This window comes from Dysidea avara, chromosome 5 (genome assembly GCF_963678975.1).
Source record: "Dysidea avara chromosome 5, odDysAvar1.4, whole genome shotgun sequence".
In the NCBI taxonomy this organism is placed as follows: domain Eukaryota; kingdom Metazoa; phylum Porifera; class Demospongiae; order Dictyoceratida; family Dysideidae; genus Dysidea; species Dysidea avara.
In genome coordinates, this window is record NC_089276.1 from 14,367,974 (window position 1) to 14,394,230 (window position 26,257).

Sequence of the window (26,257 nt, forward strand, 5' to 3'; positions counted from 1 at the left end):
TGTAATATTTCATAAATTTACTCTATAATACTATAGAGCCTGGTTGTTAGGTGCATCTGCTAAATAAAACTTCCCGGTTTTTCTTCTAATTGTTATATAAGCAGATGCACCTAATAAAAACCTCATTACAAGTATATTTATGGGTTCAATCTCTTGGAGTAGTGTGGTTTGCAATCACCACGTATACCAATATTTGCAGTTCAGTTTCTGTGCAAATGTATTCCGTGTGGAGCATGATTTTCATCTGCAAGCATATAGCTAGTGAAATCCATGTTACGTACTATCATGTAAAAGGTTGAGCCTTTCACAGCTGACAACCCTCTAACATTTCTTCTATTGCCTCAGCTTTTTCACAGTGAAATACTGACTGTATTTATTCCGTCTATGTTTTGGTGTTGAACTAGTCCAAAAATTTTGATTAGCTACAGAAAAATAGACCACAGGCCCCAATGCTGAATAGAATAGGAGTATTAGAATTGTGGTCTGTTTTGTCTCAGTATAGGGAATTAAATTTTTTTTAAATTAGTTGTTTGAATAATGACTATAAAGATGGAGTTAGTATGGGTAGTATTGGAACACTATTTTTTGCTGTGTGCATAGCTGCACTAGCTTTGAGTTTGTCTACATTCCCTTATCAACCATGATTAAGTACAAGAAACAAGCATGTGTCTAAATAATAGTTTTACGGGAACAATGTGGAGTCTATGAAATTTATAAACCTGAAGGCCTGAATCTGTAGCATAAGAGCAAAGCACGGGTGCTACTAATGCCTGAAGGTATATAAATTTCATAGACACAACATTGTGCCCGTATAACTGCTTTAGACTCTATTTTACATTTCATACCTCGTCCATGGTTGTTTCTGGAAAAATCGGCTGGTTTTCTCAAGCGCCATGGCAACTATGCATGCTCACATGGCAACTATGCATGCTCACGTGACAAAATAAACACCCTCATTACATCACTGCACATTAATAATGCATACTCATAAATAAACCTAGATTTTGAGCATATGTTGTACAGTCAAACCTGTCTATTCTGGTCATCATAGGGACAAATTTTTCTGACCTCATTAAGGAGGTGGCTGCATTACGCAGGTCACTTTGTACACAGTTGGCACATGTGGGGATTTTTATAATGGCCAGTTTAGATAGGTGACCTCTTTATGCAGTGACCTGATTAGACAGGTTTCACTGTATTGTGTCTGAAGGTGTGGAGTATATAAGAGAACAAGATGGAGTATATGAGATTTATTATCCATCCAAAACAGCCTAAATATACAGTATATGTGTGCTTAACAACTAGACTTTGCAGTACTAGTATTGTAGCAAACATTCTTAAATTACATAATACTGCCAACATTAATTCATATCACAATAACATACTTATTTCGTCCAAGAGGATCAAAGTTCTCAACAATCATAGGGATTTTCATATCAACTCCTCCAATCAAAAAGTCATCAATAGACCAAATATCATAATCATTTGATGCAGCAAATCGTTGCCATATTCTAAACCTGGTCTGAGGATATTTTGCTTCTGGTGGTATTACTATGTGATAATTTTCTATGCCAGTTGATGACTGAAGTGATTGCCCAATAAATTGCATATCATTCCATGTTATTCCTTTGTCTAGTGAGAACTGCAAGACCAAAACATTTTCTGAAGTAACAAAACCACCACAGCTTCTGCTGTTTGCAAAAATAAACTGAATGTAAAGTGTTCTTGTGGTGTCTAAATCATCTGTCTGCATTTCTCTTGTTCTTCCATACCTTTTAAAGTAAACAAGAATAGTTCACTTAATTTATACCAGCAAACATGTCATACTTGAACACTAGTGATCTTCCTGATGATAATACTCCACATTCTGTGGATAGTGTTGCTCCATATGTAACAGGGAAGGGAATTGCATTGTTTGTAGTATCAAAATCCATGACCACTATTTGAGGATTATCGCTCCCAGTTAGTGGACAGCTTGGACCAACGTCACCAGTATCACACTGACATTCACCTATAAGATTTTTTTAAAATATGACAGTTTACCTTCATTTTAATTACATCTGTAAATGCATGAATACCTGATAGAGTACAGTAGCCAGCTCCTTGGCAAAAGTGAGGACAACCTTTTCCTATTAGTGCAACGTGCAACCATATTAAAATGAGTTTTGTTTTGATTCACATACCAATGTAGATGTTATCCACAGACCACTGAACAGGATTGTTCACTCCCCACCTTAACTGGTACACTGGTTTGTTCTGTATCACTAGTGGCCACAATGGAATAGCCACCCTTTGTTTGCGGTGATAACGATTAGCTGAATACTTGCTACCATCCTAACAATGAAACAAGATAGGCATACTAGCAATTATTTTTACAATCCCAGTGCATGGGAGTGTCAAGTGCTGTGCTGGGCGATATCTACCACACAAGTGACTCTGCTACTATGCAATAAATTGGTTATCACCCAGTGATAACTAATTTATTACCTTGTGGTCGAGCCACCCAGACTGGTCCATGACAGCAAATGGTATCATTTACCAATGCCTAATATGGAAATGTCGATACAAAAACACCGGCACTTAAACCTGCAAAATCTTACAATAAAATGGTTTGTCCTTTAGTTAGTGGCACTATACTATTGCAATGGATTCAACAGATGTCAAAAAAAGTCTGTGTATATTTTCAGTTGCACTGGCGATCAGTCCCAGCAGTGTATGGTGAAAAATCAACTTATTTTAATAACCTCTGGTTGGATTGTTTTATCCCAGGAGTAATCCTCACTACTTTTTAGCCCTTGCACACCACGTAATACCACTCCACCAATCCCAAACTATGGCAAATCATATCTCTGCTTTGTAAAATCTCCATTGCCACAGCGAATTGTTTGTATATAGTGTCTATCTAGTAGCTATGAAGTTAAATTTTGACTAAATCTTGAGCACAATGACAGGAACTAGAAAGGACTCTCAAACAGGAACTTACTTTAATATCTGTAAACTGTTGCGCACGCCCGAGCACTGCAAAATAAAACAGATATGTCCCGTATACTCGGATGGTATTATTGTTATTACATTTGTTCTCAGCTCCGCCTTGGACTCGTGTAATAACAATGATATCGCCCTCGTAACGGGATATAACTATAACTTATCAGTTAGCTACTGTAGCTAACAGGCACTATTACAATTTTTGAACACACCCTTTCCCTGGCACTTCTTTTAGCTTGTGTTATTAATACCTTAGTAAGAACATGAAAACACGCTTAAACAATTACCATAAGCAGACATCTTGAGTGTAGACACTCATTCTGCAGTAGTGACCAACTAGTACCATCATAGTATTCAAGCTTCACATAGTCTGACACTGATCCATTAATTGGAGGAGGGAGACAGTTACCAACTTGAATATCAAATTGCAAATTGTATAGCAATGCATCACTTCCTATTCTGACATTATCCATAGACCATTCAGCACTACGTACAGCTCTCCATTGTAATTGTACATTGGTAGTTTGAGCAGCAAGTGGCAAATTAACAGTCTGTCTCCCTGTGAGGAACCTTTGTAGTGAACATTCAGAATAACACTTGGCTTACCACTCTCTATAAATATTTGTATAATTGTAAATGATGGGTCACCTTCGATTCTGTATTCTAATGAAATTGTAGCTGCTATGGAAGCTGCTGATGAGCACGACTCCAATTGAAGATAGAATGATACAGTACTAAAACACAACGTGAGCAGTGATGTAAGCCAAATGTATATACAACAGAGTGGTAACATACCTGATACTTGATAAATCTAATACTCTGCTAAGAGCTAACCGAGTGCCACCATCATCAGCAAAATACAGTGCACCACCAGCTACTACAGGTCCACATGGTGGAACTCGAACTATTCCTCCATCAAGTGTTTCCCACAAGTTAAAGCTACGTCACAATATTATGATATAACCTTCCAATGTATACATGATCTATTAGCTAACTTGTATACTCCAGAATTGAAGTCATCAACATAACCAGTTACTGGCTGGTTAACATGTAGGGTATCTACTGCTCCAATAAGGACATCATCAAGTGACCATGTGTCTTCACCATATCCTGAATACCATGGCTGGTACCATCTTAGTTGTACTGCTGTTCTCCTTGCAGCAGTTGGTAATGATAGTAGTACCAGCTGCTCCGAGGTGTAATCTATGTACATACATTCAGAACATAATGGTTAACACGTGTTAAATGTCGTAAGTATGAGTTACCAGCAGGATAATATGTTGCCAAGTCCACCCAGTCAGAAGCATTGTCAACCCTGTATGACACCATAATTTGAGCACTGTTGTTGGCTGCACAACTCTCCATCAGAGATCCAGATTGAAGCTGAAAGCTTACAGCACTAAACAAAGAACAGTACAAGAATCAAATACTTTTGTTAAGCTGGTGATGACTATGTGAGCATAATTTCAAGTACAACAGCATCCTACTGTATTAGCAGAATAGGACAATTCTTAATTAAAATGTGGATACCCAGCAAGTAATGAACACACTACACATTTTATATACTATTGATATAGTCACCGTTTCTCAAATGATTATTATTTTGTTTTCACAAAAATAAAGATACTATAATAAAGCAGTGAATCACTCTAATACAACAGTCATGTAATCTTGATACTCTCTAATACAACAGTTAGCTCGGGTGTACATCGACAAACTTGAAAGGTAATATTACTTAAGTTTATTGGATGCATTTGTATTATAATTTATTATACCTAGCATCAATCAAATTCAAAGGCTGTGTAATAGCCTCACGAGCAGCAAATCCATAGAACAACAAAGCATCATCTGTCCTAACTCTGCATGGATTAATCTCCACATTAACACCAGTGAGTGAGCTCCACAGTGTAGGACTATAATTTGAGCATACACGGTAAGTAAAAGTGGTAACACAGGCTGCAATTGTACACATGGCACTCAAATGGCACGTATGCTCATACATTATCTACATACACACATAATACAGCAATATGGCTAATAGTGTATGTACCTGATTAGGAGTGTTGTCTTTTAGAACATACAATACGTACATTAATCTAACTCAGGTGACAATCAGCATTGGGAAGGGATCTTACAATGTTCCCAGCATGCATAGCCTTATCAGGTAATACTGTGTTATTAATGTGATTGATAATATAGAGAGGACACATGAATTGGTGTGTTTGTGACATTGTACAGTTTTTACCCTTAGTAGGTTTACACCTATCTCAAATCTACCAGTATGTACTTTTTCGAAATACTTTAAAAATTATACACACAGTTTCACATGTTGCATCTAATGAGCTTTGTATATATTAGTGCTACTGGTAAATATTTAATGAGCTAAGTAATTGTCTGGAAAAGTCTTTTACTATGTTCTAACCTGTACACTTCACTGTTTAGCGGGTCAAATGTTTCGAAGCAGTCATCTGATATTGGTGAAGAAGTTGGGGTTGGTTCCATAATTGAAGTGGGTGCTACAGTAGATGTTGAAGAAACTAATGAAACTGTTGTTGTTACTTGTGTTTCAGAGGATTGCAACATTGATGTAGTAAAGAATGAGCTTGATGTTGTTGTGGTGAAAGGTGTAGATGAACTCAATACCATAGTTGTTGTTTGCACTGTGGAACTGGCAGTTGAGGAAGTTGAGAAGATTACAGAAGATGTTGTTAAAGCCATTGAAGATGTGGTTATAGAAAAGCTCTGTAGCATGGATGAGCTGGGAACAGTTGATGAGGTAGCTGGCTGCACTATAGAAGTGGTGGAGAAGCTAGAGGTCTGCAGTGTAGATGTACTGCTAATGCTTGTGGAGCTGGGTGGCTGTACTATAGATGTAGTTGATGAAGATGAGAATGCAGTTGTAGTTATAATAGTTGGGGGTGTTGGGCTAGTTGAAGATGTAGTCATCACTGTAGTAGAAACTGAAATGAAAGCCTGCACTGGACAGTTACTATTAGCAGAATAAAGCTTGATGTCATCAAGAGACCACACGTTACCCAAACTAGTAGTTTGTATCCACCTCACTGTGACATTTTGTGATCGTGCAACTACTGGAAGGAGCACTTCTGCTCTCCTAGCACTAGTATAAGAGGAAGCTGTATAAGTTTGCAACACATTCCAATTAGTTCCATTGTTCAAACTATATGATAGCGTAACAGTTTCACCATTAACAAAGCTACTACAATCAGAAACTGAAGAGCCAATACGTAAGATGAAACTCATAGCATATATACCAGTCAGATCTAATTGACGAGATAATAATTCCCTTGTGCCAGGTTGATCAAAGCTAATACCTCTTGATCCAAAACTACAAGGAAGAGTTGTTACCTGACCTCCCTGTACGCTCAGCCATAATTGACGATTGTAGTAACCACCATCAAAGCTTTCTGTAATACATGTGTAGGCACACTGGATCCCTGGTGATACTCCATTGACAGAGAAAGTGTCTATGGACCAGGTGTCTTCATCTGCCACTGTTCTGATAGCCTGTCTAAATCGAAGCTGAACATCATTTTGCTGTGCTGCAGATGGTAAATCTATAATCACATACCCTGCAGTGCGGTAGGTGTTGGAAAGATACGTTACTAGGTTGTTCCAGGTGATACCCATATCTGTACTATATGAAACTATGATGTCTTCACCAGTATCAGCATTTTCACATGAACCATCTGATGATCCAATACGCAAATAAAATGATAGCTCTGAAGATTGAGATAGGTCTAGAGCTTGACTGACCAATTCTCTGACACCATCACCATTAAAGTAAGCAGCATTACCAGAATCAGTTACTCCACATGGTGGCAGTGTAACACTACCTCCTGTAATTCTTGACCATACTGAAGGATCTATCACATCATCAAACACATCAGAATATAGCTGTATTTCAAATCTGTCACCAATTTGTACATTATCTAGAACCCATATATCAGCATTAGTATAAGGTGAGTGGGATTGTTGGTACCACTGTAATACCACTGAAATAGCTTTAACAGCTGCAGGTAGATATATTGTAAATGTGTTCACAGTTGTGCAGCAACTTGGAGAATAATACTCAAGATTTACAAAGCTTCCACTAGAACCAATCCTATACTGAACATACATGCCTTCTGAAGTACCAGGCTGAGAGCATCCATCACTAGACGTCCCAGAAATTAGATAAAAATTGATTGATTCCACTCCCCTTAAATCTAATGGTGCGGTCCTCATTTGTCTTATACCAGATGCATAAAACACCATACCAAAACGGTTACCAGATGTGGAACTACATGCTTGTACTCTAGCTTGGACTCCAGCTACATAATCCCATAATGTGGTGTCATATGTGCCCACATCAAAATTGTCTGCAAAGGTGTTACATGTCTCAGGAGGAGGTGATGGTGTTGGTGTTGGCTGCATTGTGGTGGCTGATGTCATCTGATAAGCTACTGGTGGACACTGATCTGGAGAGTACACTCCAACATTGTCTATGAACCAAGTGTCTTGTGATGAGCCAGAATGTTGAGTTTGTGCCCAACGTAATGACACTCCCTGTGTCCTTGCTGTACGTGGAAGAGGTACTGTCACTGTTGTTGCACTGATGTAATCTATTGAAAACCTTTGCAATACTACCCAGTTGGAGCTGCCTGTAGAATAATACAAAAAGACTTCATCTCCTATTTCAGCTTGGTCACACTCATTATCATAAGAACCAATTTGAATTGTGAATGAAACAGCATAAAGTCCACGTAGATCAAGAGCATTAGTAATTGCTTCTCGTGTTCCACTTCCAGTAAAGTACAGAGATCTACCATAGTACACATCACTACATGGTGGTACAGTAATTGAAGCACCCATTGTTGAGCTCCATAAAGTAGCATCCAAGACTCCAGAATTGAAGTTATCTTCATAGCAAGACATTGCACATTTCGTTGGCAGTTCACTGCTAATTATTTCAAAATTATCTATTGACCATACATCGTATGAAGCAAATGCTAGAACACTTTGCATAAAACGAAATTGTACATTGCTGTATTGAATAGAAGTGTCAAAAGAAATGTAAACATTTTCAGCATTGAGAAATCCTGATGGACTATAAGTTTGTAAAGAAGTCCAACTACCGCTCACTCCGATCCTGTAAGATAACTCTATACCTTCTCCATTTTCCGCTTGATCACACTGATTATCTGAAGAACCAATTCGTAAGTAGAAGCTCATACCCGTTGCATCTCTAAGGTCTAATGCCTGTGTTACAGCCTGTCTAGTTCCACCTTGACTGAAGTAAAGGGCATATCCAAGGTGAGTAAATCCACATGGAGGAGACATAGCATTTCCTCCTTGAACAGTAGACCAAATGGATGCATCATATGCAATAGTGAATTCATCACTGTATAAGGTAGTCTCAACAACTTCACCAATTTCAACGTCATCTAATATCCACACATCACTGTTTTGATATGGAGAGTGTAGCTGTGACCATCTTAGTTGCACTGATGTAGTTTGGGCTGCTTGTGGAAGATATACTGTAACATAATGACCTTCTGGGCAACAACTGGGATCAAGGTATTCAATAGTTGTATAGCTTGAACTACCAATTCTGTACGCAATGTATATACCATCAGTGTTGCTAGGTTGAGAACATCCATTGCTGGTGGTACCTGGTAACAGGAAAAACCTAACATATTCTACTCCCCTTAAGTCAAGGGGATGTGTTATGAGTTGTCTTGTGGAAGAAGAGTAAAACTGTAAGGCAAAATGCTGTAAATAAGACACATCACAAGATTGTAGTGTAATTTGTAATCCAGTGACAGATTCCCATAGGCTAGTCTTGTATGCTCCAGCATTGAAATTATCAGAGTAAGCATTACACATAGAAGGAATAGTTGTTGGGGTGGGCGTAGGTGGTATTATTGTAGCTGTTTCAGTTAGACCCATTGGTGGACACACATCAGGTGAATAAATTTCAAAGTTTTCAATAGACCAAACACTACTGGAGTATGATGGTTGAGCAATGCGTATGGAAATAGACTGACTTCTAGCTAGTCTTGGAAGAGGAACTGTCACTCTTGTCTCTGATATAAAGTCACTGCCATCAAATGATTCTAGCCCATTCCAACTATTGCCACTATCTGCTGAATAAGAAACCCTCACATTTTCTCCAGACTGTACAACACTACACAGTCCATTGTACACTACAATCTGTAGTGTAAAGCTAATAGCATACATACCACGTAGGTCTAAGTTGTTTGTTATAGCTTGTCTAGTGCCACTCTGATCAAAGTACAGTAGCCCATTACTTGGAGCACTGCTACAGGGAGGTCTTGTTACCCTAGCTCCATCTACTCTGTTCCATACATCTGTATCATATGTACCACCATAAAACCCATCAGAAATACAAGGAATTGAACAAGCAGTTCTAACATATGTACTGTGAATTTCAAAGTTATCGATAGACCACACGTCATAGTCAGATTGTGCTAAAACATTCTGCATCAAACGAAACTGTCCTGCATGAACTTGCATACTGCTTGTTATTTCAACTGATACATATTTTGTATCTATATACGTTGTGGCTGAAAATGTTTGCAGTCTAGTCCAGCTACTGTAGCCAGCCCTAAATGATAATTCAACAGCTTCTGTGGCATCAGATCTCTCACATCTACCATCATTGGATCCAATTCCAAGATAAAAGGTGACAGTCTTTGCTTGACGTAAATCTAAAAATTGAGTAACAGCTTCCCTTGTATCATCATCATCAAAGTACAGAGCATTACCAGAATAAGTTGCCCCACATGGTGGAGCAGTGACAGTCCCTCCAATAATTGATGACCATAGTAGGGAGTTGGGGGCACTGGAAAACAAATCTTGGTACAATATCACATTAATGTTTTCACCAATTTGGACATTATCAATGATCAGGTCATCGGCATAATTGTTTGATACATGTGATGATTGAAACCATCTCAAATACACCCCATTAACTTGTGCTGCTGCTGGCAAATATAACTTGATATCTGTACCACTGCCACAACAGTTAGGATCTAAATACTCTATACTGTTATATGTAGAACTGCTAGACAATCTGTAAGAAACATAGATGCCTTCACTGCTACTAGGAGTTGAGCATGCATTAGAAGATGTCCCTGATATCATATAAAACGTGATCACTTCCACTCCTCTTAAATCTAAAGCTCTTGTATCCATTCGCCTAGTTGAGGATCCATAAAACCTCATGCCGAAAAACTGTGTTGATGGTAATCCACATACTGATCTTGCAATTGTAACACCCAAAACCGTTTCCCAGATATCATTATCCCATGTACCTGAATCAAAATTGTCATAGTAGTAGTTACATGCTGAGAGTATGGTAGGCGTAGGTGAGGGGAATGATGTAGATGAGGTCGTTGAAGTCATGGTTGTAGTTGATGATAATGTCACAACAGGTTCATAACCAGTTGGTGGACACTCATCAGGAGAGTGAAATCCAACATTGTCAATAGACCAAGTGTCATCTAGAGTTCCTGAATGACTGACCTGCAACCATCGAAATGTGACACCTGCTTGTTGAACTTCTCTTGGTAGTGCCTCTGTTATTTTAGTTTCCCTGGTGTATGCAGTAGCATCATAGGATCTTATCAACACCCAACTTGAACTGCCAGATAGCTGGTAGTGCAAATTTACATTCTCTCCTGATTCAGCCATTTCACAACTTCCACTGAATGATCCAATATGCAGATAAAAGTTTATGGCATACAAACCTCTAACATCAATTGGACTGGTTATTGCTTGCCTTGTACCACTACCATCAAAGTACAACGCATTACCCAAGTATTGATTACTACAAGGTGGTATTGTAATAGTTGCTCCATCAACTGTAGTCCATAAAGTTGAACTATACTGACCATTGTTAAAGTCATCTGAATAGCATGCCAGTGTACACAAAGTATCTGCAAACATACTGTGAACTATGAAATCATCAATGGACCATACATCTTCATTGGCAGCAGCATTAGTATTTTGCTGGATTCGGAACTGCACACCAGTTACTTGCATGCTGTCAGTGAAACTAACATATAGATATTGTGAGTCCCTATAATTTCTGTGAGACCCTAGTTGCATCCATGTTCCGAAATTCACTCTCCATGAAAGTACTATTGCTTCTGTGCCATCATTATTTTCACAAGTGCCATCTGATGATCCAATCCTCAAATAAAAGCTTAACCCTGTAGCTTGTCTTAAGTCTAGCTGTTGTGTAATAGCTTCCCTTACTCCATCAGCAGAAAAATATAATGCATTACCGGAGTGTGTTGCTCCACATGGTGGTGTTGTTATGGTAGCACCAACAAGTAATAACCATACAGTAGTACTAATAGCACTAGTGAAATTATCTTCATAAAAATGATTATCCACATTAAATCCAATTTCAACATCATCCAAAACCCACACATCAGAGTTTGCATATGAAGCATGATTTGGTTGGATCCACCTAATGGACACTGATGTAGTCTGAGCTGCTGATGGTAGATAAATTTTAAAACTTTTACCTGTAGTACAACAACTTGGTTCATAATATTCAAGGGTGTTGTAAGATGAGCTACCAATTCTGTAAGAAACATACATCCCTTCAGTGCTGCTAGGCTGAGAGCACCCACTGCTACTACTGCCAGACAACAAATAAAAGCTGATAAATTCTACTCCTCTAAGATCAAGTGGATCTGTTATCAATTGTCTGGTAGAGGATGAATAGAATTCCATGCCATAATGTTGCAAATATGATAACCTACACGGCTGTAGTGAGACTCTCACACCAGTAACAGTGTGCCAAAGACTAGTCTTGTATGATCCACTATCAAAATTATCACTGTAATAGTTACAAACAGTACTGAAAGTAGGACTTGGATAAGGTAGAGGTGTTGGAGACATTGACACAGTGACAGTTTCATAATTTGTTGGTGGACAAGTGTCTGGAGAATAAATTCCAAACTTGTCGATTGCCCAAACACTGGATGGATGATTGGATTGCATTATTTGAATAGCTACGTTAGTTCTACGAGCATTTACAGGTAACTCTACTTCTACATTTGTCATCACACTGTAACCATTGGAACTGAATCGGCTAAACTCACTCCAAGCACCATTATTGACTGAGTACAGCATTGTAACATCTTGGCCACTTGAAGCTGTACCACATTCATCAGTGCTTGATATAATCTGTACGCTAAAGCTAATAGCATATAAACCACTCAAGTCTAGGTTATTGGTGATAGCAGACCTTGTACCAGATCCATCAAAATACAAGCCATCGCTATATTGATTGTTGGTATTACAAGTAAGTGGTGCTAGTGCTCCACCAGTAACTGTGGACCAAATAGTGGAGCTGTAATTACCATAGAAGTCATCAAAATAACAAGACATCGTACATTCAGGTCTCTGTACTCTGCTGTGTACAGTGAAGGAATCAATTGACCACACATCATATGAACCAGTGGAAAGTACAGCTTGTGATATTCTAAACTGCACACCATTAAACTTCAAACTATTCTCAATGTTGATGCTGATTAATGCAGCAGTTCTGTAGGATGTGGACGTAAAGGTTTGCAGTAGGGACCAACCATTGGCTCCTAGTTTATATGAGAACTCAATGTTTTCAGCTGTATCAGCATTTTCACACCTTCCATCACTAGAACCAATCCGCAAATAGAAGCTGACACTAGTACCTTGTCGTAGATCTAATGATACTGTTACTGCTTCCCTCACTCCCTGTCCAGAAAAGTACAAAGTACTTCCAATGTCTGTCACTCCACATGGTGGAGTTGTGACACTTCCTCCAGTAATTGATGACCAAATATCTGCATTGATATTAGTAGTAAATGAGTCTTGATAGAGTATCGTATCAAATACTTCGCCTATTTCAACATTGTCTAAAATCCATACATCACTGTTGGCATATGAAGCATGATTTGGTTGTGACCAGCGCAACCAAACAGAATTGACTTGTACAGCTTGTGGAAGGTAAATAGTAAAGGTGTTACCAGTAACGCAACAACTTGGCACATATTCTTCGAGTGTATAAAAACTTCCACTACTTCCAATCATGTAGGCTACATATATACTTTCAGTACTACTGGGTGTAGAACATCCATTACTAGAACTGCCCGACCGCAAATAAAAGCTTATAAACTCTACCCCTCTTAAATCAAGTAATTGTGTTATTACCTGTCTTGTTCCTGATGCATAAAATTCCATAGCATAATGTTGTGTTGTTGGTAGCCCACAGGGAGTTGATGAGACCCTTACACCTGTCACAGTTGACCAAACACTAGTTTTATGTGTTCCAGCATCAAAATTATCATAATAGTAATTGCATGACAAACTTGCTGATGCAATGGGGGATGGTACAACTGGGCTTGGTGTTGTTGTTTGATAAGCTACTGGTGGACACTGGTCTGGAGAGTACACTCCAATATTGTCTATGAACCAAGTGTCTTGTGATGAACCAGAATGTTGAGTTTGTGCCCAACGTAATGACACTCCCTGTGTCCTTACTGTATGTGGAATAGGTACTGTTACTGTTGTTGCTCTAGTGTAACTTGTAGCAGAAAAAGTCTGCAATTGTACCCATGAGCCACTTAATGAATAGTAAAAAACAACATCATCTCCTGTTTCAGCTTGGTCACACTCACTATCATAAGAACCAATTTGTAATGTGAATGACACTGCATAAATTCCACGTAGATCAAGTTCATTAGTTACTGCTTCACGTGTTCCACTACCAGTAAAGTATAAAGACCTACCATTATGCATATCACTACATGGTGGTATGGAAACAGATCCTCCATTCACTGTTCTCCACAATGCTACGTTCCATGATCCTGAGTTAAAGTTGTCTGAGGAACATGCCATTGAACACTTGGTGTCTTTCTCTCTACTAACTATAGCAAAATTGTCAACTGACCACACATCATATCCATTAAATGCCAAGACATCTTGTCTAAGGCGAAATTGTACTCCATTAACCTGTAATGGTTGATCAATTGCATTTTTAATATAAAGTGCATTTCTATAACTAGTAGCTGAGAAGGTTTGCAGTATTGTCCAGCTGTTATAGTTAATCCTGTAAGACAACTCAATGTCTTCACCTCTATCTGCCTCCTCACATCTGCCATCAGTACTGCCAATCTGTACATAAAAACTTAAATCTGTAGCATCCCTCAAATCCAGAACTTGCGTAATAGCTTCCCTTGTACCTGCTTGGGAAAAATACAGTGCACTACCAGAATGTATGGCACCACATGGAGGTGTAGTGGCAGTACCTCCCCTGACTAGTGTCCAGAGAGAAGAATCATATCCACTAGAGAATTCATCACTATACAAAGTTGTTTCAACATATGTGCCAATTTGTACATCATCTAAAACCCACAAGTCACTGTTATCATACGATGCATGATTAGGTTGAGACCATCGTAAGTAAACTGATGAAACTTGTACTTCTGTAGGAATGTGTAATGTGATGGATTTACCACTAGTACAACAACTTGGTTGAAAGTATTCCATTGTGATCCATGATGAACTAGTACCAATTCTGTATGCTATGTATATACCTTCAGTTGAAGAAGGTTGAGAACATCCATTACTGCTAGTTCCTGAAAGAAGATAGAACCCAATGGATTTTACTCCTCTGAGATCTAATGATGTAGTGATCAGTTGTCTTGTTGATGAAGAGTAGAATTCCACACCATATTGCTGCAACGATGATAGTCTACAAGGTGAGAGTGAAGTTCGTATACCAGTAGTAGTTGACCACATTGTACTACTGAAGGAATTACTATCAAAATTATCCACATAGAAATTGCAAGTTAAACTTGTTGATGGAGTTGGGGTTGGTGTTGGAGGTATAATGGAGGCAGTTTCTGTAACAGACAATGGTGGACACTGATTAGGAGAATAAATGCTGAAGTCATCCATTGACCAAACAGTACCAGAATAAATAGGCTGTGCAATGCGAATATAAACAGATTGACTTCTAGCCTCCAATGGAAGTGGAACTGTTGCTGTGGACTCTACTGCATACCTTCTGCCAGCAAATGAGCTAATTTCATTCCAGTTGCCACTGTTGCCAGTTGTTGAATAGTACACTCTTACATCACTTCCTGATGTGACCTCTATGCACCTTTCATTGTATGATACTATTTGCAAAGTAAAGCTGATGGCATACAATCCTCTCAGATTCAAAGCCTGAGATATTATCTCTCTTGAACCACTTTCATTAAAATACAAAGCCATATTAGAGGCTTTTGCGCTACAAGGTGGTGAAGAAACTTGTGCTCCACTTACAGAACTCCAGATAATCGTATTGTAACTGCCAGAATCAAAGTTATCAGAAATACATGCAGTAGAGCAAACAGTTCTTTGATTCATGCCGTGAACTTGTAAACTATCTAATGCCCAAACATCATATCCATTAATTGCTTGGATATTTTGCATCCATCGAAATTGTGCCGAATGTACCTTCATGTTTTCTGGTATTTCAACATAGTAATATTTGCCAGCAGCATTAGATATACTCTGTAATCGACTCCAACTACCATACCCAGCTCTGATGGACAACTCAACAGTTTCTCCACTATTGAGTCCTTCACAGTTACCATCTGAAGTAGTCATTATATAAAAGCTTACACCATCAACCTGACGTAGATCTAAAAACTGAGTGACAGCTTCCCTAGTTCCATCTTGTGAAAAGTACAAGCAAGTACCAACATCAATTGAACCACAAGGTGGTGTGGTTACTGTACCTCCAACTATTGATGACCATAGTGTAGGATTTAAACTAGTAGTGAAGGAATCCTCATACAAGATGGCATCTGCCTCTTCTCCAATATGCACATCATCCAGTACCCACTGATCACTCCTTTCATATGGAGCATGACTAGGCTGTGACCATCTCAACTGGACTGAACTCACTTTAACAGCTTCTGGAAGGTATATTGTGAAAGTATTGCCTGTACTGCAGCAACTTGGCGCAAAATATTCAAGACTGTTAAATGTACTACCACTATTAATGCTGTAAGCCACATATATACCTTCATTACTACTGGGTGTAGAACATCCATTACTAGAACTACCTGAACGCAAGTAAAAGGCTATAAAATCCACTCCTCTTAAATCAAGTAAATGTGTTATTACTTGTCTTGTTCCTGATGAATAAAATTCCATAGCATAATGTTGTGTTGAAGGCAGCCTACAAGGAGTTGATGAGACTCTCACACCTGTTACTGTTGACCATAGACTGGTTTTGAATGTTCCACTGTCGAACGTATCATAGTAATAGTTGCATGCTGATGGTGTTGATGGTATAGTTGGTGATGGAGTGGGATCAGGTGGTATGGAACACACTGTATTTGATAATGATTCAGTGTAAGAATGAACTTCAAAGTTGTCAATAGACCAAGTGTCATAATGTGATGTGGTGAGGACAGCTTGTGATATCCTTAGTTGGACATTGTTGGTTCTTACATTGTCATAAAGGCCTACGAAAATATACTTGGAATCTTTATAAGTGGAGTAAGTGAACGTATCTAATATAGACCAAGTACCATTACCTACTCTCCCAGATAATTCTATATTTTCACCAATTTCTGCTGTTTCACAATCTCCACTAGTAGAACCTATCCTGAGGTAAAAGCTGATACTTTCAGCTTGTCGAAAGTCCAAGTATTGTGTCACTGCTTGTCGTGAAAAGTCAGAAGCAAAGTACAGAGCACTACCTGAGTGTGTTGATCCACAAGGTGGAGTAGTTACTGTACCACCAATAACAGATAGCCATATGTTGGTATTAATTGTTGTGGTAGAGAAAGTATCTTGATAAAGAAAATTTACTGTAACTTCACCAATTCTTACCTCATCTATAGCCCAAATATCAGAGCTTGTATACACTGAATGAGTAGGTTGATGCCATCTCAAATAAACATCATTTACTTGAACAACTACGGGTAAGTATATCGTACGTTGATACGGAGCAGTTGTGCAGCAATCACTGGGATCATAGTTTTCCATTGTTACCCATGACCCACTACTGCCAATTCTATACTGCACTGAAACACCTTCACTATTACTAGGCTGGCCACACCCATTACTACTAGATCCAAATAGTAAATTAAAAGTCAGTGCCTCAATTCCTGTTAGGTCTAGTGATTGTGTTATAGTGTATCTTTGTCCAGAATCAAAGAAATATAACCAGTAGTGTGAATCTGTTGATGCTCTACAAGGTGCTAAATTAACACTAGCTCCTGTTACACTGGACCAAAGTGCTGTGTCATAACTACCAGCATCAAAGTTATCATAGAATAGATTACATGCAGCAATGGTTTGTCTTTTACGTATGGAATAGTTAGTGTCCTCTGTGTCATCTACCTCTCTGCGGTTTACTGGTACAGAGTTGCTATTACCACCGATTGCAATATTGTCAATAGACCAGAAAGCATTTGGTTGGACTGATGAAAACAGCCATCTTAATTGTGTCCCACAAGTCTGCATGCAGTCAGGAAACATGATGTTGACTTGATCACCACTGAAGTAATCTAAATAAACAAGTAATAAGATATGTAAATCCAGTTTAGTATATGCATTGTTTGCAACATTTACCACAATTTGAAGTGGAAAATTGCTGTACAGGGGTATGTTCACATTATGAACTTTGATAACAGGCAGCAGTCGGTTGGAAATGGTACAAAATTAAAAAATAGGCTAAATACAGTGTAACAAATAAATATAATATGCGACCCACTGAGCGAAAACCTGCATAATACTGTTATCGAGATAAATTCCATTGAAATACATAGGGTAAAATGCATGCTACATAAATAATTTTACACGTGTTTTAATAGCTTCAGTGAACAATGAAGGAAGACTCGAATTGAAATATCTAACATACCAATGGATTCGCCTCTTCATGGAGAGTAAGACTATCTTTATGTCTTATCTGTAGCATGAAGTAAACATGAGTTACATGTGTTTATCTACGTTGCAGTAAAATGCAACTTTATTGTCACCGTTTCTAAGCTTGAACAGCCTTCTTGCTTAATAGCATAGGTGTATTTAGGCCAAGAACTATACCTTGATGAATGCCCCAGTTCATGGTGAATATAATGACACAGGTTCCAACTCTGTAGCCCGTTGCAATCAAGAGTTATAATCAATTAAACAAGTGCCTGTAATTTTTTCCCATATAGGCTCTGTACAAAATTGATTGTTTTGCTCTTCTTGTTGCCTATTACTGCAAGTTTAAGGAAAAATTAGAAATTTTAAGTTTGATTAAGGATCATAGAAAAAAAGTAGGGAAACAAGGGAGGTCGCCTACACCTGCAGATATACTAGTGAACATTTAATCCCTAATTCAGTCTTGGTTTTGACTGGAATTAGGGATTAAATGGTCACTAGTATATATGCAGGTGTAGGAGACCTCCCTTATTTCCCTACTTTTTTTTCTATGATCCCTAATCGAACTTAAAATTTCTAATTTTTCCTTAAACTTTTTTTTTTTTTTTTTTGTAACATCATTATGACTGGTGAACCCACGCATACCGCATCAAAAGAAAGGATGGCACCAGAATTAATGTATTCATCTGAACGCGTGCCCCAGCTATCAAAAACTGCTTTGAAAGTGCAGTGGCTATTACGCTTCGCCTTCAGCTATGTTCAGCCCGTTACACAGTGCTACAGACGAAAAACAGTAGAAGAAGTGCCTCTGCAACAATCCAGTCACCACGAAAATACGATGATTCGCGTGCCTACAACTATCAATTACTGCCTCGAAAGTTCAGCGGCCATTACATTTCGCTTTCAAGCTATGTTCAGCCCATTACACAGCATTACAAACGAAGAACAGTGTTAGAATTGTCTCTGCAATCAGTCCAGTCACCACGGAAAATATGGACGATTCCTGTTTACAAACATACTGTAGGGAAGCCATGCATCGCGCTACTGCGAATCGACACCTTGGGCTGTCAGCAAAAAGAAATGGGACACAAAGGAGGACGAAGGTAAGTCCATGATGCATGCATTGTATGTACTGCGGCATGCCAGAAGGCACGTCTCGGGATGAAGTAACGTCGAACAGTGAAAAAATCAAGCCGTTATCGAGTTACGCTTGCCTGAAGGCATCAGGCAGGCAGGCAGGCAGGCAGGCAGGCAGGCAGGCAGGCAGGCAGGCAGGCAGGCAGGCAGGCAGGCAGGCAGGCAGGCAGGCAGGCAGGCAGGCAGGCAGGCAGGCAGGCAGGCAGGCAGGCAGGCAGGCAGGCAGGCAGGCAGGCAGGCAGGCAGGCAGGCAGGCAGGCAGGCAGGCAGGCAGGCAGGCAGGCAGGCAGGCAGGCAGGCAGGCAGGCAGGCAGGCAGGCAGGCAGGCAGGCAGGCAGGCAGGCAGGCAGGCAGGCAGGCAGGCAGGCAGGCAGGCAGGCAGGCAGGCAGGCAGGCAGGCAGGCAGGCAGGCAGGCAGGCAGGCAGGCAGGCAGGCAGGCAGGCAGGCAGGCAGGCAGGCAGGCAGGCAGGCAGGCAGGCAGGCAGGCAGGCAGGCAGGCAGGCAGGCAGGCAGGCAGGCAGGCAGGCAGGCAGGCAGGCAGGCAGGCAGGCAGGCAGGCAGGCAGGCAGGCAGGCAGGCAGGCAGGCAGGCAGGCAGGCAGGCAGGCAGGCAGGCAGGCAGGCAGGCAGTAGAAAATTCCATTGAATAGTTTGTTAAAAAAAATTTGTAACAATTTAATGGAAGCCTTTAGGATCATACTGAAGGCACTTTTGAGCTTGGTTATACCTAACCAATACTGCCAAGGTTCCCGGATGGAGTTGTGAACCTAGTTTTTGGGTGAATGTTTTGGCTAGGAAAACCCAAATCTCTATGATCCCTAATATACAGTACTACTGTACTGTATTGTAACTCCGCGAAGCACATACCAGATAAGGCTGAAACTTTAACAGCCCATTGGTTTTTCCCTCTAAATAACAAAAAAAAGTCATAAGGAAAATGCAACAAGTTGGGTTTTTGCTCAGCAGGTCACATATTATAAAGGTTTTGTTAGATGCACACACTTAATAAACTTCCCAAAAAAAACACTATTAGTTAAGCACATGCACCTAATAAGGAAACCTCCATCATCAGTGTTCATCTCGGTGTTCGTGGATTAACTCTCTAGTCTCTAGGAGTGGTGTGATTTGCAGTCACCACTTGTGCCAATATTTGGCGTCCAGTTCCTGTGCAAATCCTTCATGTAGAGCATGATTCCATGCTGCAGAAAACCGTTTTACTTGGTAAGCATAGCAAAATCCACATTATCATTGGCCATGTATCACGCAAATCGGGCATGTATGTATGTATATATGTATGGGCATGTATCATGTGAATTTTCCAGCTAAACAAACCTCTCATCTTGTATAGCTGCACCTCGTGTTGGAGCTTCGTGTTCATCCACATGCTCTTATCAACCATGATTTAGTGCAAGAAATGGGTGATTTTTTCACATACTGTATATGATGTGTACAACTTAGGTATATCACCAGTTCCAGCCCTATCGTACACATGCAGGTATATTCTAAATTATTGTATTGTAACCCACCTAGGAATGAGGCTATTATGCTCCAAAAAATTGAGCATTGTGCTTTTTTGAGTAGTGCTCCAAAAATCACCTCTTATGCTTCCAAAATTATGCTACCATCCTTGGCAAATATGATGTTAGTTTATTTGTTATATTAGACCACTTGCGCTGATGTTTCAGCTTCAAATAGTTTTCTATTCTTTTAGCTGGTTGCTATATTAGAGTATTTCATTTCTGAGTGACTGTTTCACAAAAGTAACATTCTGTGACTGTTCTCTGACTGCTCTATTAGAGTATTTCAATCTTAATGTGTAATCTGCAGATTCTCCTACTGTTAAAGCTTTATAATCACCTCAAAATACTGCCATAATTTCTGATTCCCACACGTACCTATTATGCCCAAAATTAAGCCGGCATAATTGCTGCATCCCGGCCTAAACCCACCTACCCTATCAATAACCCCTCTCTTCCTTCTATAGTTTACTCTATAACAATGCTTACCTACTGAAGAGTACTCTTCAATTACTTTCCATTGTCTGCTTGTCCCAATACGATAGGAGAGAACAACATTCCCTGTGTTCAGTGGAGTACATGTACCATTAAATAGTGTTCCAGCTATTTGAAGATCAAAACTCATAACCCTGTGAACAAATAGAATGCTTACTGTAATACACAATAAATCATTACAACTACTGTCAATGCAATGGACTGTTAGTGATGTACAATTACAAATGTGACCGGGCCTGCGATAATAGGACATGTGGACACATGGTTTTTGCCTACTTTTTCACACTTTCATCACTCATAACGTTTTGTACCATTATGCTATGGCATTGCAATTTTCAGCTCTTAGTAAGCATTTAAGTGGCATCATGATGCAAGTTACAGAATGCAAATATACTATTCCAGTACTGAGATATGACCTGTAGAGTGATGGGGTATAGTTTGTGCCCACATGCCCTGTTTTCGCAGGCCTGGTCACAAATAGCCACCAGTATTGCCAAAATACTTTAATAGAACAGGCAAAGAGTAACTCATAAATGTAATTTAACCCACTGAGGAAAAACCAAACTAGTTTGCATAATTTTGCTTTTGAGATAAATGCATTGAAATACATTGCATTCTACAAAAAGAATTTTGTATACACACCCTACTTCAGTAAACAAAGAAACAACTTATATACTGTACAGTGTGCCATAGGAGTTTCCACTTCATGAAGAACAAGAAAGTCTTTATTTACTTTTGTACCATGAAGCCAATGTGAGTTATGTGTGTTCGGCTATGTTGCAGTAAAATTATACTTAGCATTGTCATTTCTAAGCTTGAATAGCAGGTAGAAAACAGTACCTTGGTGAACTTTCCAGTTCGTGGTGAACACAATGAATCAAGTCCCAACTCCATAGCCTGCTGCACTCATGACTCATTATAAATCAAATGAGTGCCTATAATTTACTTTCCATATAGCCACATACAAATTGATTGTTTTGCTCTACTTGCTGTGTATTGCTATAACTACAAGAGTACTCCCAATATATGACTGAAACTTTAAGTATATGTTAAAGCATAGCCGCGAGTGCTATATGAAAAATAAAGTAAGAGGCGCGCGGCCGAGTACTTTATTTTTCATATAGCACGAGCAAGGCTATGCTTTAAATGATTTATGGAACTTTCTAGTCATGTAGCTTCATCATACACTAGGACTCGTAATTAACACGCGTTGCACGAACTATTAGCAGCCTGAACACACACGAACTAGTTTAAAAAAGTAACTCACATGTATTTCACTATAGTTTGGCATGGTAGACGTTCATCGCGTATTTTGGCAGGTTTTGCTCGCAACCCACAATCGATTCTATTGTGAGTCACAGTGAAATAATTCCGTGATATCTCCAGGACTTGTCCATTTACATTAACAAACGTAACAGCAGCATTACCTTCTCCCACCCATCATTGAAGCATTTAGGTATGTCTATAAAAGCAATCCATTGGTAAAACTCGTATTGGCTGGGGTGATTGATCACTCAGCGCGGTGAGGCTATCAGCCTTCACCGGCGTGGGTGATTAGTCGTACTGGCGCGAGCCCCGCAGGCTATTAGCCTGCACTAAGGCACGTGGGCAACTGTGCTTTATTGCCCACAAAGAGTGCTTTATTGCACCGCAAAGAGTGCTTTATTGAACAAATAAAGCACTCTTTGCGGTGCAATAAAGCACTCTTTGTGGTCATGAAGCACTGTTGGCTGGCTGAGAGTGTACTTTATGACATTTAAAGTACACTTTTTCCTTTGATCTCGCCTACGCAAAGTTCTATAACAGCCTATAAGTTGTTCCCTCAAAGAAGGCATGCAAAGAAATGCAGGTTTTTGCTCAGTAGGTCAAAAATAATATATAGAAGAATGATTGACTAGCAACTATTTATCACCATTTATAGGGGACCTACAAAAGTAAGCACTAACAATGGTGCATCATGAAATAAAGTATTCTTATGAGAAACAACACTTGTAGTAATAACAACATAAGGAAGCTAAAGATTTTCCACGAAACCGCCAATTGCGATTACAATTATGCAGTTATCTACATGTGACTTGTAGCAATAAACAGTTGTAAACAAGTTGCTACACCACATTAGGAAAGCAGGTTCACAATGTGTTCAGCAACTTGCTTTATTTGTATTCTGTGGTAACCACTTCAGAGCAAACCCTAACTTCATCTAAAGATTCACAACAGTGTGGACACACAATTTTCTTAAAGAAAACTTGAGTTAACCAAGCATGTGTCCTGCAGCAGCCTTTTGGATGGCTACAGTCCACAGATCTAGTTGAAAATGCATTTTTAAAAATGTGTGACTATTTCCACTGCATAAGTGCTTGTCTTATCCCATGGACATGCACACAGCACACATTTTAATTATTACATAGCCATTTCAGTGCAGAGTCTAACAGTAGGTCTAGGTGCAAGATTGGTATTTATCAAGGATGAAGTGATAACGATGCTGTTATGGTACCAGATGATTTTGTGATGCTGCATACGTAGGGGTAGAGGGCAGCTGGTTGATAATATCAACCCATTACTTCGCTAGTGTTGTGTGTTGTCTTAGAGTCATTGTTTTAATCTACTCCTTAGTAATTTCCATAATGACAGGAGCTTACCTAACATCAGTAAGGTTCAATGGTACAGTCACAAGTTCAGTAGTCACATCAGTGTTGAATAACAGAATTGGATTAGCTGTTGTGCTGCACAATGAGCCTTGTACCTGACCACCGATGACTCTCTCCCAAAGAAGGTAGCTACAAACACAGTTATGTGTTACAACATGTTTAACATACATATGCTGATGGCATTTATACAGGTCTGACATGTATGGATGTATAGTTATTTATAATCCATAGGGGGGACAATTTGCACAATGGTGATTTCTTCTGGGTGCCACTACTGATGAAAAAACCGTTGCTGATACCACCCATTTTGGTGGGATCAAAGAGGCCCACACACATCTCACGATATGCAAGTGCTCCACCATAGCCTTATGTTTTATTCAAACCAGGTTCTACTACAGATAAACACAGCGATTACAAACCATAATACACATGACCAATATTGGCGTGTTGCCAGATGACTATTTGGAGCCAGGGAAACAATTTATATCAATTTTGTCTAGCTAAATAACAATTTACATTGGTAAAAGCATAATATTATACACTGCATATACTAGTGCACTACTTCCAACAGGCACTATCAATGTATTTACCTGTAAGAGGCAGAGTCAAAATCATCACTATATCCACCTGGTCCACAAAGACAAGGAGCTGAACACATTTCTGACTGACTGTTAGATCCAAATGAAAATGGTGGAGTCAACACATACTCTGATGGTGATCCACTATTCCCAGTGAACACTAATCCTTCATCATCAACACCACACACATTAGCCTATAATGTGTAAGATGTATCATTACAAGTACGTATGCGCTAGCATTGCAACAACAACAACAACAACAACATGTGCAACAATATTTTTACGCCCCAGAAATGTATATGTTGATAAGGATAATGAGTGTTGCTACATACTGGTGTAGCCAATAGTAAACAGGTGTTATACAAGGTTTCACAACAAGGGTTGAAACTATTATGCATGCTCATGCTAATGTTAAATGAAAACCAAGCAGTTATTATTCACCTCAATAGTTCCTGATGAGAAAAACAGAACAGAATTTGATAGTGCTGGTCTTGTGAAGGTGTCAAGCAATGCTGAATCTATTTGGTTGGCAAACAGCATAGCAACATTGTCCAATTGCCAGACTGCTTCATTAGCCTGAAAACCACTTGCTTGTGTCCAGGAGAACTGGACACCTTCAGCCTGAGCAAGTGATGGTAGCTGAACTGTGTAAAGGTCAGGAGAGGATGTGGTTCTGTAGAGGTGTAATGTGACACTCATAATTAACATTCCATTATGATAAACTCTGTACCTCAATACAGTGAGGAGGTAACTGGTATCTCCAATACTGTATTCCAAGTACACTGGATATAGGCTGGAGTCTGTTCCACACCCACTGTTACCTGTACATTATAACCACAGGATAAATTTGGTGTCTATAACTTTATATACATACTGTACATACCAAAAGCAAACTGCAATCCAACTGCATTAGTGGTATTGATTGGCTGTGATATCTACAGGGTACATGGCAAAAGTATCCCACTCATAATACATGCTTGCACCTGATATAGTCAGTTTGTATTCGCATAGGGACAGCTGCCAAAACATTTAGTAGTGTTGTAAAGCCCTTTAAAAGCAATGAACTGTTATTATTATAAATGTGACAAATTCAGGGGCATACATGTTGCATAGTTGTTCAGTACGAAAAATTGGAGAACGCATGATCCTCTTTGGTATTATGTAAGGGGGCTCAGGTGATGCAAATAGACTATAGTATAATGTGTAATGTGATAAAGACCGATCACAAAATGAAGTATAAAAAAGCACTATAACTGGTTATTACCAGGTAACGATCTGTTGATGAATCAAACACAATTGAGTTACCAGAAGCAAATGAACCACAAGTGTTACTCCCTAAATCGTATCCTGCTCCATTTTGCCTAAACAACGATATAGAAATATGATAAATAACAACTTAATATAAGTATTTGCTACAAATAGTCGTATACAACATTTATGTGCATCCAATATTATTGCATCTTGTGATGCTTTATGTAATCCTGGTACAGTTATAATAATAATAGTGTCCTTGTCCTAACAGCTGCTGTGTACAACAGAATGTGTTATTATTATCAGGAATCCAGGGTTTCAGTGCAAAGACCCTCATACAATTCCTAGCTGATAATGAAGAATTCTTGACCTCATAAATATAGGCAGTAACAGCAGTTAGTACTTGATGGAGCTTAATAAAACACTCAAACACATTCTGGAGTCAAGACTCAAGATGATATGGTGCTACATGTATACATAGTACATATTATTGATGTACACTTCTCGCATGCCAATCATTTCTGAAATCTGTACAGTTAATTCTTTGCCTATAGTGTCACTACAACAGTATGCAAACCCCTTATAGTGTTTAAGTATACAATTGCCTAGAAATTGGTAGTACGTCTCAGGAGTGGTGGAACAGGCCAAAGAGCAAGGGGGCCAACTTTGGCAATGAAGGTTATACAGTGGAGTTTGA

The 26,257-nt window shown here is 39.2% G+C and overlaps 1 protein-coding gene across 1 annotated transcript in view; it reads right to left on the minus strand.

Moving 5' to 3' along the window:
• LOC136255024 (uncharacterized) overlaps positions 1-26,257 on the minus strand; it is a 39,867-nt gene that overhangs the window by 12,427 nt on the left and 1,183 nt on the right. Inside the window, exons 3-20 of the mRNA XM_066047744.1 lie at positions 25,574-25,670; positions 25,193-25,244; positions 25,040-25,130; positions 24,751-24,982; positions 24,322-24,503; positions 23,723-23,860; positions 21,078-21,217; positions 5,408-17,576; positions 4,761-4,898; positions 4,251-4,384; positions 3,981-4,188; positions 3,781-3,924; positions 3,592-3,719; positions 3,273-3,544; positions 2,184-2,334; positions 2,079-2,129; positions 1,828-2,011; positions 1,386-1,772 (exon numbers count right to left, since the gene is read on the minus strand). Coding sequence (XP_065903816.1) covers positions 1,386-1,772; positions 1,828-2,011; positions 2,079-2,129; positions 2,184-2,334; positions 3,273-3,544; positions 3,592-3,719; positions 3,781-3,924; positions 3,981-4,188; positions 4,251-4,384; positions 4,761-4,898; positions 5,408-17,576; positions 21,078-21,217; positions 23,723-23,860; positions 24,322-24,503; positions 24,751-24,982; positions 25,040-25,130; positions 25,193-25,244; positions 25,574-25,670 — 14,898 coding nt within the window. The remainder of the gene's footprint in view (positions 1-1,385; positions 1,773-1,827; positions 2,012-2,078; positions 2,130-2,183; positions 2,335-3,272; positions 3,545-3,591; positions 3,720-3,780; positions 3,925-3,980; positions 4,189-4,250; positions 4,385-4,760; positions 4,899-5,407; positions 17,577-21,077; positions 21,218-23,722; positions 23,861-24,321; positions 24,504-24,750; positions 24,983-25,039; positions 25,131-25,192; positions 25,245-25,573; positions 25,671-26,257) is intronic.